This window comes from Spinacia oleracea, chromosome 4, assembly GCF_020520425.1.
Source record: "Spinacia oleracea cultivar Varoflay chromosome 4, BTI_SOV_V1, whole genome shotgun sequence".
Classification (NCBI taxonomy): domain Eukaryota; kingdom Viridiplantae; phylum Streptophyta; class Magnoliopsida; order Caryophyllales; family Amaranthaceae; genus Spinacia; species Spinacia oleracea.
This window is the reverse complement of record NC_079490.1, coordinates 131,328,244-131,340,221: the sequence shown is the minus strand read 5'-3', so window position 1 is coordinate 131,340,221 and position 11,978 is coordinate 131,328,244. Positions and strand designations below refer to the sequence as shown.

General features: G+C 41.7%; 1 protein-coding gene and 1 long non-coding RNA gene across 2 annotated transcripts; both read left to right on the top strand.

Annotated features, from left to right (window-relative positions):
* Nucleotides 1-6,406: 6,406 nt before the first annotated feature.
* LOC130460120 (uncharacterized) lies at nucleotides 6,407-8,022 on the top strand. Its single transcript, XM_056827785.1, has 4 exons — nucleotides 6,407-6,716; nucleotides 6,805-6,954; nucleotides 7,029-7,127; nucleotides 7,206-8,022. The coding sequence occupies exons 1-4, from the start codon at nucleotides 6,489-6,491 to the stop codon at nucleotides 7,578-7,580; spliced, it is 852 nt and encodes a 283-aa protein (XP_056683763.1). The 5' UTR covers nucleotides 6,407-6,488; the 3' UTR covers nucleotides 7,581-8,022.
* Nucleotides 8,023-11,330: 3,308 nt separating this feature from the next.
* Nucleotides 11,331-11,769, top strand: LOC130472484 (uncharacterized). Its single transcript, XR_008932870.1, has 3 exons — nucleotides 11,331-11,403; nucleotides 11,477-11,546; nucleotides 11,676-11,769. It is a non-coding gene; the product is annotated as an uncharacterized lncRNA (long non-coding RNA).
* Nucleotides 11,770-11,978: the final 209 nt, after the last annotated feature.

The following is an 11,978-nucleotide window of genomic DNA, read 5'->3' as shown; positions in this document are numbered from 1 at the left end:
TCAATGTAGTTTAGATTGAAATGTATTTTCAGAGTTAATAAACGGGGCTAAGTTAGCTGTTTTAGTCCCTTAATAGCAAGTCTGTAGTGTTTCTGCAATAAGTGGGTTGGGAGCCTGTTGGCTTGCTTCTGCTGGGCTAAGTGCAGGTTGAGCATTTGCATCTGTGTTGCTGGTTTCAAGCTGAGTTCAGCCTTTTCTTCTAGTTGTTCTGGGTAGGGTGCCCTGTTCTGTCCTGATGTGTTCAGATGTTCTGTTATGATGTGTTTTGATGTTCTGTTCTGATGTGTTCTGATGTTCTGTTCTGATGTATGCAGGGGCTGGTTTTTTTCCACTTGCAGTCTGGTTTTTTCCTCTTGCAATCTGGTTGCAGGCGCGGTTGAGGTCTGCTACTGTCTTTTTACGTTACAGTTGATTCTTTTGTGTTGGTTGGCTTCTCCAGTGTTTCTTCTTATATCTGATATAGTGGTCATTGGGCAATGAAAATGGAGGATGAATAGAAGTTGTGAATATACTAGGAAGTTTTAACTTCATCAGAATTAGGGGAGTGTGCCTACCTTGGTCTTAGATTAGCAGAATCTCGGGCTGTCAACCAAAGAATTATTGGCAGTAGGCACTTCCCGCCTGCTATGCTAATATTTATGAGTAGATTGCTTTTCCAACTCAGCAGCATGATAGAATGGATAGATGTGTGTGTGTGTGACGGAGGATGTTTCGATGCGTTGCTTTGAAGTAGACATTAAATCTGGTTGTGTAGGAAGCTTCCTGGGATATACCAAGTCAACTTACCTTTCACGTTCCTTATTTATAACAAATTTTACTTGTAACTGATATAGTGGTCATTGGGCAAAGTTAAAGCGTGAGTATAGTTTACTTGTTAGTATTATTCGGAATAAATTTGCAAACAAACATGTTTAAGTTGTCGCCTCGTAGTAGGGGCTCGAGATCGAACAAGGGTATCAAGGAGGGTCATGGGTTGAAGTTTGGGGTAGTGAAGGTGTTGGGGTTGTGCTAAGGGTCTGATTTGGTTTTGGCACAGGAAAACGTTGGGAACATTAGAAAAACATTAGCATCAGTCTGTGACAGAGTGCCTACTTGTAAGTTGTAAGGAAGACATGTGGGACAAGTAAAATACGCGAGACTGTTTTGTCCGAAGACTTGAAGAGTAAAATAAGCAAGTAGTTTAGTCAATCTGCACAACAGGTAATAATGTGAGACTTAAGAGTTAACAAAGCATAGTAAAAGTTACTAACAGAATCACATTTGATAGTCTCGGATTCAAATCAAGAAATGGAGACCATCGTCGAAAATAGTAATAAACACATATACGAAGTATATAGCAAGCTAGTCAAAGTTTCACTTCAATGCAGAGACAGACACCCTACGACTCATTTACATAAATCATTTAGGTTATTGTTTAAATCCAACTATCTGTCGAAAAAAAACAAGTATATCTTGTATATTTTCCCATCCTTCAGATAGTATATTATACCAGACCGACCAATTAATAGACTGTGTAAAGTGAGATCTTAGAGCAGAGATAGGATATAAAAAGTTATCCACAAGCATCGCCACAAATACCTGCTCAACATGACATTCAAATAGGAAAAAAGTTAGCAACAGATTATGGACCACATTACAAACAACTACAAAAAGGAGCGTCACTCATGATAAGTGGTATCAATGATTTTGTCCACAAACGCAATTTCAACTATTAACAGACTAACAGTCCATGAAAACAATGCTAAGTGCTATTCTGAATACATTATAAACCATTGAATTTCAGCTCTTTACTTTTCACTCTGAGTAAACCAACTCCAGCTCTTGTATTCGGACTTGGTTAGAATGCGCAATAAGGGATTGGTCTATTCCATTAGAACATTCAAACGGAACTGAAAACCTGAAGAGTTGGTGTAGGGGGGTTTTTTTGTGTTGCGCAATTGCTTCCCGTTCTATAAGAGGGGCGGTTCTTTAGAAAACCTTTGTATTTTTGTACCTCGAAGGAGTCGCCACCAAACATTGTTTAAAGTCTCGTTTGGAAAGATCGCAATTGACTCTACTTTGGATAAGGCTTTGAATCCACGAAACGGATGGGTGAGATCCGGGCACTAAAACGAAATTCTTATTCCGTGAGCTTTAGAAATATTCAAGTACGTTGGCACAACATTTTTTCGAAAATATACCCTAGATTAGACTATGTGGGTTTGAATTTAGAGCAAATAGAATCTCTAATTGTATGGTGGTCACTTTTCTTTAAAGATTGATTTAAAGGAACCTAAGGCCGATTTGTCCAAGAAATTATCTTTGTTAAGCGTGATGTAACCTTGTATTTTGTTGTATTTAGCATGTGTGGTGATGAAAGCAATAAAGAAAATACAAGACCCCCAAGAGATTGACTAGGGAGTAGGTCCACATTGCGCAGAAATGGACTAGGCAAGTAAAGGTGCGGAATTGAAAGTGCGGAATTGAAATTGCGGAATTGAAAGTGCGATATTGAAAGTGCGGTATTGAAATTGCGGTATTGAAATTGCGGTATTGGAAGGTGCGATATTGAAATTGCAATATTGAAAGGTGCGTAATTGAAACTTGTACTTGGGCACATGAGATTAGAACGCCAAGCGGCTCCTTAAAAATAAGTGCGCCCGACACGAATTGAAAGCCAAAAATCTCAACTTGGGAGAGGTTGCTCAACCCAAATATCCTAGACTTGCATATTGAACTTCAACTTGAATACTTGAATATTGAAATATTGAACTTGAAAATGCTTGAACTTGAAAGGATCCTAGTTTAGAGAAGTAGTCATGAACAACCCTAAACATGGTGGGATCTTGAAATTTGAAAACTTGAACTTGTATATTGAAAAATGGAGTTTTCAATCTCAAAAGACTAAACCTTTAAGGATTAAAAGGTGTCATCTTTGATTACTCCATGCTTGAAAGTGATTCTAGTTCAAAGAAGTGATTGTAAACAACTTTGAACATCCTTGAATCTTGAAAGTTTGCATTTTTGTATTTTGAAAAGTTTTGATTTTTGAAAACATGTATGATTGTTGCAAGTGGCATTTTTAATAATAAAAATGCCAACTTGCTAATCATTTTGAAATCAAAACAACATGATTGATTAGAGTGGGATTCGGATTTACCTATTTAGGTTTAGGCAAGAGCTCCCAATTGCTTTTGAATAAGAGATTTTGTATGTATTTTGCAGGGTTTTTTATTTGTATTTTGAGGCGTAATGTCAGTATTACGACGTTGTATTCTGTTTTTTCCTTCTCTTGATGCTGAAAATGAGGGGTATTTATAGGAGGAAGGGGAGCAAGACGCCAGCACATGCCAGCGCAGCACACCGAGGCAGCGCTGGGCGCTGGTGACGTGGCGTGAATGTCGCCAAAGCAGGGACGCGGACTCCGTCCTTGTTTCGTCTTGTAGTGTTGTACCTTTGTACGAATAGTAATAGGCTTGGAATTTTGTGTTTGCTTGGAGGTTAAGGCATTATTTTGCGTCCAAAAATAAGCCTTTCTCGGGTTTTGAATTCCGGTTTTACGGGACGGGGCCCGGCATGCTCGGTTTTGTTGGTCGGCGCCCGAACTTGACTTGCCTTATATGATTTTGAGTGGAAAAGGCCTAGTAAAACCAATGGGATGGTCTAATAGATGAGATTGTACTTGGATTTTGAAATTGGATTTTGAAAGTTGTATTTTGTACCGAGTTCCGGGAGGGGAACGACCTCGGGAATTGGATTTTGGATTTTGAATTTGGAAATGTTCTTAGCAATTGGGATTTTCGCCTGGAGTTATTCCAACCACCTAGTAAGGATAATGGTATCGTCATCATCACACAGGGGAGACACAAATTAGGTGTCTATAGAAGCCCCCACTTTGACTGAACGTTCGGTTAGGAAAGCGCAAGTCAAAGTATTTCGAAAGGGACGGAGAATGATCAAGATGTTCTGCAATCGAGACCACTCTTTGTACGCCGGTACCTGCATAAAACAGGCGTTTAGAAAAAAGGATAGAGTCTTCCTTGGTGCGGTTGTGACGACTCCGATTTGTACTTGTACTTTTTCGCCTTCAGTTCAGGACGGAGCTTGGCATCGAAAATTTTGAATCTTGAATTTTTGAATCTTGAATTTTTGAATTTGAACACCCGGAGTTGATCCGTTGGGGATGTGCTTTGCTGGGGATAAGAGCTTTTTACTGGCCCTTAAAACTTTGAAATTTCGACTGACTTTCCCGGAGCTTGGGTCCGTTGGGAGTTGAACGCCTGAGTCGTTGTATTTTTTGGACTTTGTATTCTTGAAATATTCATCTGTTTGTACTTGGAGATACAGGTGTATACCCGTTTTTTCGATGGATGGCCTGATGTGATGTTTGATGCTTGGTGCGGAAGACCGTAGCAGCAAAGGACGTGCAATCAGCACGGGAGACCACGCGCGCTGAAGATTCGCGCATGCAGCGGGCAGCGCTGGACGCTGGGCCGGCGTACGGCGCGGGGCTTCGCTATATAAGCGCCCCTTGCCGTGCCATTTTGAGGAGCAATCTCTTGCTTTCTTGCTCTCTTTCTCTCTCAAAGGTCGAATTGTCTTCCCTTGGTCTTGTTCTTGCCTTATCCAATAAAGTATTTCATGTTTTGCTTATGAAATAACTCTATGATTGCATGTAGTTTTGATTGTCTCGTACTTTGAAATGATGTTTGTATGCTTAATATTCTTAAATCTTGTAGAAGATTGTTTGATAGCCACTTGAACTTGAACTGTTGGAACTTGTAGTTTTAAATTTTTTTAGAATTTTCTCGAATGTCGTACGTGGTATTTGTAGATAGTAGTCTCACTGGTGACCTAGCGGGGTCTTAGGTAGAGAAATAGGTTAAGATGCCTTTATATTGTTTTGTAGAGTTTTGAAATGATGGCTTCGGCATGGGTAGCCTAGGCGTTGATGTTGAACTTGTATACCTACTTCGGCATGAGTAGCCTAGGCGATGGTGTTGAACTTGTATACCTGCTTCGGCATGGGTAGCCTAGGCGTTGGTGTTGAACTTGTATACCTGCATTGGCATGGGTAGCCTAGGCGTTGGTGTTGAACTTGTACTTTGAACTAGAAGTCCACTGGGGATTGGTTTTGACTTTGTATAGGCTAGTATAGGATAGCCCCCAGTTTAGAATTTTGACACTTTGTACTTCACTTGATTTAGTATGCCTCGTCACACTCGGAGAAAGCTCGCCGAATCGTCTGTGGTTCAGGCTGCTTAGGAGGATGCTTCGGATGATGAAGCGGCTGCAATAAACGCGCCAGGTGGGGGTATGGTTCCCCGGGAGGCGCCCACTTTTGCTGGTACTGGTTGGAGTCCTTCCGACCTGGTGTTTCGGCCGGAGTGGCACTTGTCTCAGCGGCCTCGCGCTGGCTTAGTAAGTCTTGTACTGTATTTTGAGTTTGTATCTTGTACTTGTATAGGTTTGGAATTGACTCGTTCGCCTGTAGGCCGACGGAAAGCTGTTTCGTACATTCTGGTCCTTGGTGGAGGTTCAGAAGGCCTTTAAAGCCCTTCGTGCTGATGAGGAGGCCATGGGGATTTGGTCACAGACTGGCCTGGCTGATTTCTGGCGTGCCATGGGAGGCACTTCAACGAGAACGGGGATCAAGCCCCGGCTGTGGGCTTTGTTGGAGCGGTGGTGGGATACCACCAACACTTTCCACATGTCATGGGGGGAGATCACAGTTACCCCCTTTGAGTTTGGTATGATTACGGGTCTTCCTTTTTCTGAGAGGAATGTGACCTTTGATCCGGAGCTGACGTGGCGCTCATCCGCTGCCAGGGACTTGCTTGGCCCTGCTGTTGACTTGTCGAAGGACGACACCTATGCTTCTGTGACGGCGATTGTGGATGCTATCTGCGGTGTAGGTGTGTCTGCGGAGCAGAGAGTTAGGGTGCACATCAGATTCCTGTCTGTTCTGCGGGATTTGAGGGCTGTTTCGAGCTACAATTAGGGTGGTTTGGCGTATAGCCACCTCTTATATGAGATGAAGCAGGCCTCCCGGACTGCGACGGGGAGCGACCCGAGCATGGCTGCTCTGTGGAGTGTGCTGGAGGTATTTAAGACTCCTTGTACTTTGTATGTTGTACTTGTATGTTTGTATTTGAACTTGACTGATGTTTTGCTTGCTTCTTAAAAGATTTGGATATATGAGCACTTTTCGACTTTGGCGTCAGATCGTACTAGAGATGCGGCTTACACGTATGCTTCCTCTTGGATAGGAGCGATACGCCTTAGGGTGCCTCTGGCGACTTCCTGCAGAGCTTGGAGAGGTTTACCTGCTACCGAGGTGATCTTTTGTACTGTTTTGCTCTCTTGTATTTGTATTTGTATTGTTGCCTGAGTTGTCTGCTTTGCAGGTGGTATGGCGTCCTTTTGCTAACGCGCCTGTACCTGCCTCGGCTGCTCGTGCACATTTCCTGTTTGGGCGGCGGGTTTTGCTTCTAGCGGTGTACCGCCACATGTGGTACCTAGGGGAGCGAGTGTCCCTTCAGCACAATTCGGGGGATAGACTTATCCCCAAGGACCCACCGGGGTCCATGCTGGCGTTGGATGAAGAGCTTGCCCGACTCTATGTGGAGGCTAGGGGCGATGTTGTTTGCCGCTCTTGGGCGGATTTCGTACACAGGAAGGGGAGCTATGACGACTTCCTAAGGAGACTGGCTCCACCAGTACGCTTCGTACTGCCGGTGAGCTTTTGAACCTTGTATCTTGTATTCTTGTGTTCTTGTATTCTTGTATTCTTGTATGATTGGATGATTGTATGATTGTATGTAGGAGGAGGAGGTTGATCCTGAGGACGTTCCCCACGCTGATATGATCATCCGCTATGAGAACTCGGACGGGGAAGAGGTGGTGGAGACCATCCCTGTAGCTTCTCCTCCGCACCGGAGATCATATGATGCTGCACCTGAGCATTATGCTGCTGTAAGTACTGTTGCACTTTCTTGAAACTGATTGTAATCTTGTATTTGGAAATTGATCTTGAATTTTGTATGCAGGCGCCTCGGGCGAGAGTGCGTCGCTGGATGCTTTTGCTTGATTCCTTAAAGAGGCATTGTGCCAAGCTGACCCGGAAGCTTTCTGGCTGGGACAGAGAGGTGTTTTACTTGATCTTGAAATTTGTATTCTGGAAATTCGAACTTGGATGTTGATTCTCGAAATTGTATTTTGTATAGGAGCGCCGTCGAGATCGTAGAGGATCCGTTGATAGAGAACCCCAGGTGGAGACGTCCTTGAGGCAGAAGGGACCGAGCTTGGAGCTGGGACAGGGGTCCGGTGCTGGTGCTCATCAGAGGCATTCTGATGCTGAGCGTGGAGCTCCCCCTTTTGTACATGTTGGTCCTACCAGGCATTTGTTTGGAGGTACAGGCAGTTCACGGCCCTTTGTTTCTTCCCCTGGTTACTACTTCGGAGGAAGTGGTCCTCAGCCTTGGGGTGTAGATTCCTCGGCTTACTATGCAGAGATGGAGAGGATGCGTCAGGCTCAGATGTTTGGGTCGTACCAGTATATGGCGATGCCGCCGCCGTATCATTATTCCTCTCCTCATTAGGGATTTCATCCCTCTCCTGGCACACTTCGTATCTCGGAGCAGGATCCTAGTACCCCTGGGACGGAGCTGGATCAGGATCTGGAGCGCCTTTGGAGGCGGAACAGGGGCAAGGCGCCTGTGGTTGATATCACTGTTGGTGACAACTCGGACTGACCCTGCATGGTAGCGAGTTCCAGCTTGCCTGGGTTGATTTTGTATCGGCTAGATTGTATTGTATTTGTACGGATTTGAAACTTGACTTTTTGTATGGTTGTATGGCTTTGAACTTGAATTGGTTTGAATTTTTTTTTGAAGATTGGCTTTTGTGTGTTTGAATGTTTGGAATTGTATGCGTTCACTAGTAGAAAAAACCCCTGTTGCAACCCCCTTGTTGCAGCGTACAAGTATTAATACGCTTCAACAACCAGTTGGTCAACGCGGGTCAAACCCTTTAAAGGGTTGTTGTAGCGTACAAATTAATTGCCCCCTGCAAAAGAGATTTTTGCAACGTACATAGTAAAAGCCCCCTGCAATAGGCCTTTTATTTTGCAGCGTTACATGGTAAAAGCCCCCTGCAATAACATGTTTGTAAATTTTTTTCGCTACAACTTTAACTCATACCAAACATTTCTATCTCAAACCTCATGACCAATTTCGAAATTCATATCCCACTATCAGTACTCCCTTCTTCTCTCGGCTTTCCCTGCGTCTCGCCGGTGGTTCTCACCAGTGGCCGTCGCCGCTGGGTCTCTCCCGTCGCCGGTGGACTCCAGCAAGAGTCTATTTCCTCGCCTCTAACCGGTGGTTCCCTGCTCGAAAACCCCCAACAAGAGTCCATTTCATCCCGCGCGCACCGTAGACCTGTCCCTTCTTCTTCGATCTTCCCTCAGCTCTACCGGAAACACCGCAGACCTTGCCCCTTCTTCTTCTTTGATCTTCCTCGCTGGCCCCCTTCTTCTTCCCTCTGCGTTTTTCTCTCTCCTCTGCTTCTCAAAAAATTAGGGTTTGTGAATTAGATTTTGGGGATTTGGGAGTTAGGGCTTTTCGTATCGGTGGCAGAGCACCACTCAGAACCACTCCACAGCAGCGGCGTGAGTGATTGACCATAGCCCACAGTGGTGGTCGACGGAGCAAGCCGAGATTACTTGAGAGTTGAGACGAAACGGAGAGGCAAGTAATATAAGCAACTTAGTAGGTTTAATTGTTTTCTTGTGGATTAATTTGTCTTTAATACTTTGCAGTTTTGGAAATTCGCATCATCAGGGTTCACTTAGCTTGCTGGTAATTTCCCTATACTCAAAGATTTGATTCAATCAGTTGTTTGCAGCTTGTTTTTATTAAATCTTGTTGTTTTTTCAATCAAGAAGTATAAGTTAGATTGTTCTAGATTTGAGAATTTGATAACATGATAGATTGAAGAATGATGATGGTTTTGGGTTTAATTTGTTAGGAAAATGCCTTTCTGGGTTATGTTGCTAGTATTTTGTGGGTCTTGATCATCTAATATTCATCGTATAAATCAACAGGGTAAACGAATTGATCGTTGCTGCTAGCCTTTTGCCCTTTTACTTCGAAATGGATCATTGTTTTTAGTTTGAGTCAAATTATTGTTAACGATTAGTCACAACATATATAAAATAATAGAAGATCTTATTCATGTTGGCATATGTTGAAAAATACTTGTTGCTTTCTTTCATCAAGTTATTTATTAAGCTTAATAGAAGCATATCCGACCGACCTTTTATGGTAATTGTGATATATGGATCATATAAATGAATCTAACTTGAATTTTTGGTAGACATGTATGATGGAAGCTCGTCCTTCTCAACTGGTGAAAGAACGGCGATGATGGTTCTGATTTAGTTTTCAAGGGGTGGATTGATGAGCAGACTCTCTCTCCTTCAACACCTGAAACTGGAACGACTGTTTCTTTCAAAACCTTAAACCTGAAGGTTTCCAGGGTGACAAGGAGTATTGGTTGGTAATGTTTTGCTACCTTTCTATATTCGTTCATTTGTCATTGACTCTTCCTAGCTGGTCTATTTCGATTCCTTATAGCACGTACGCTTATTTGATGCAGTCAGAGTTAAACTATATTGGCCAACTACATCATCCTAATCTGGTGAAACTGTTTGGATACTGCCTTGATGGCCAAGATTGGTTTCTGGTGTACGAGTTTTTGGCCAAAGGAAGACTAGAAAACCACTTGTTCGGGGGTAAGTAAATAGCTCACTTCTTGTTTGTTTTATGACTGTATTTATTCATGAAACCACTTCTTGTTTGTTAATTTGGTGAATTAATTTTTCAAATTGTTGGATTCATATGTTAATTTAATGAACTCATTGGTTTATTTCCTAATATCTTGGTCGCAATTTGGTTTATTTCATATTATCTTGGTAATGTTATTCTTTTAGTGTAAATTGATCTTTGTTAAAATTTTCACTGTAATTTGGGCTTGTTACAGGGTCGGAATTATTGGGTTTACCTTATGGTAATTTTCTTGATGCTAGGGCTTCCAAGAAACCTGCATTTTAGCATCGTCTTTCTAGAGAACCGCAAACTCATTGGCGATCGGCGTCGACTTCTCCGGCGAGGTATTCCCGTCTCTTAATCTCTCTCCTTCCCTTTCTTCTCCCTCACCCCTCCTGCTGCTTATGGTTTCTTCCCTTTTCTGAAATATTTTATATTGTTTGCTTCAATCAAACGCTAATATTGAAATTTAATCCAGCGGTATTTCAATTCTACAATTTATTTTGTTGCAATTTAATTTGTTTAACTTCATAAATTGAATCAAATAGTATGATAATCGAATGGAATCAATTTTACAATTTTGCTTGGTTTTTGTTCCATATTTTTCAAAAAATCCGCTGATCTAATTAGGACAGAGATGTCCAGATTCAACTCAATCAGAAAATTTGAAACATTAGGCATTTGGTAGCTATTTGGTGGGAGATTAGTTACCAATGATGATAACAGGTTTATTGCGATTAAGAAATGGTCTGCAATGCGCGTAAGTAAAAGAAAACCCAAAACCAATGACAAAGTAACTTGATCTAAGACCATTTCTTCTTAAGAAAATGAAATCATAAGGAACTTATTCTACACATCTTTTAGGTTGTGTCACTTGAAGTAAATTAATAAATTAAAAGGTGGTTTACTGGTGGCTGTCTTAATAACAAGAAAGAAAGAGTCGAGGAAAAGGTTATACCTCAGGCTTTTATAACTTTACAGTAGCGTTATGTGTTATCTTTCTGAACTTTGTTGTACAATATTTTTTATAACATGCATCAATGCTTGGCTACATTGTTAGGTTCATGGACGGAGAAAAATCTTGCTTTATCGTATTTTGTGAATCATCCTCAGTAGCCATATCGTACATTTGCTTATAAGTTTTCCATCCTACTTCCATTTTCTAAATCCTTAATTTGATTTTGGCTACTGAATCAGCTTCATCCAGTAGAATACATTTTCTTCCGGCATGATACATCAATAGAAACCGTGTTTGCACTGATATGTTTCAATAATATGTTTCTTACAGAAGCCTTTTGAGGGAAATTGGGACAGTAGTTAATCACACTAGCTCTCGCTTGTACGTTTTTACAAACTAGCAAAATCTTGTGAAATTCTTGTGTATGGAAAGTTACTATGACATTGATGATATCCTTGCAGAGGAGGAGGTAAACACCCACTTCTTATCATTCATATGTTCTCATGTGACCGAGTACTTATTACTAAATGCTTATTATCCTTTTTTTTTTGGATTTTCTTTAAGTTCATTTCAGTGGTGTTCCAGAAGGCAGCAACTGAAGTAGGACTCCTTGACCCGAGTTCTGAAACTAACAATGTAAGTTTCGAAATTAGAACAAAGGAATAAAACCAACATCCATTTTCACTGTTTTCCCTGGATATATTTCCAGATTGAATAAGGTGCAAAAGTGGAGTTGCCTTTGGTTATCATATGCATGTGACTCCTATTCTTGCACCTATGTAAGCTCTCAATCCTTTGGTTATCATATGCATGTGACTCCTAATAATTTCTTGCTATTCTTTAAAGATTGCACGTATGTATGTTATCTATAGGCGTTGTTTTAATATCCTTGTTATTACTTTCACTAGTTATATATCAGCATTATTGGAACATGGGGAGCAACCTAGTTCACAAGACGCAGTTGCTTCTGGCTGGCCTGCTTCACTTCACTTAATTGGCAAGGTAATACTTTTTCCATGTCATAATCGTTGGTCTGAGGCTGCAGTTTTCCTTGTTACAGACCTAAGACAAGTTACTGATGTGATGCTGTCAGCTTTTTTTTTTCCGGCCAGAACATTCCAGCTGGTCTTGTAAAATTTCTTTATCTTTTCATTCCCTCTTGTGCGCTCATATGAGCCTTTCCTTGGCTTATTGTTGATGATTATGTAGGG

Excerpts from the sequence above, each read along its gene's own strand:
- LOC130460120 (XM_056827785.1), top strand. The coding sequence starts at position 6,489 with ATGTGGTACCTAGGGGAGCGAGTGTCCCTTCAGCACAATTCGGGGGAT. Across the intron at positions 6,717-6,804 it reads CAGTACGCTTCGTACTGCCG|GAGGAGGAGGTTGATCCTGA; the intron begins GTGAGCTTTTGA and ends GATTGTATGTAG. Across the intron at positions 7,128-7,205 it reads TTTCTGGCTGGGACAGAGAG|GAGCGCCGTCGAGATCGTAG; the intron begins GTGTTTTACTTG and ends TATTTTGTATAG.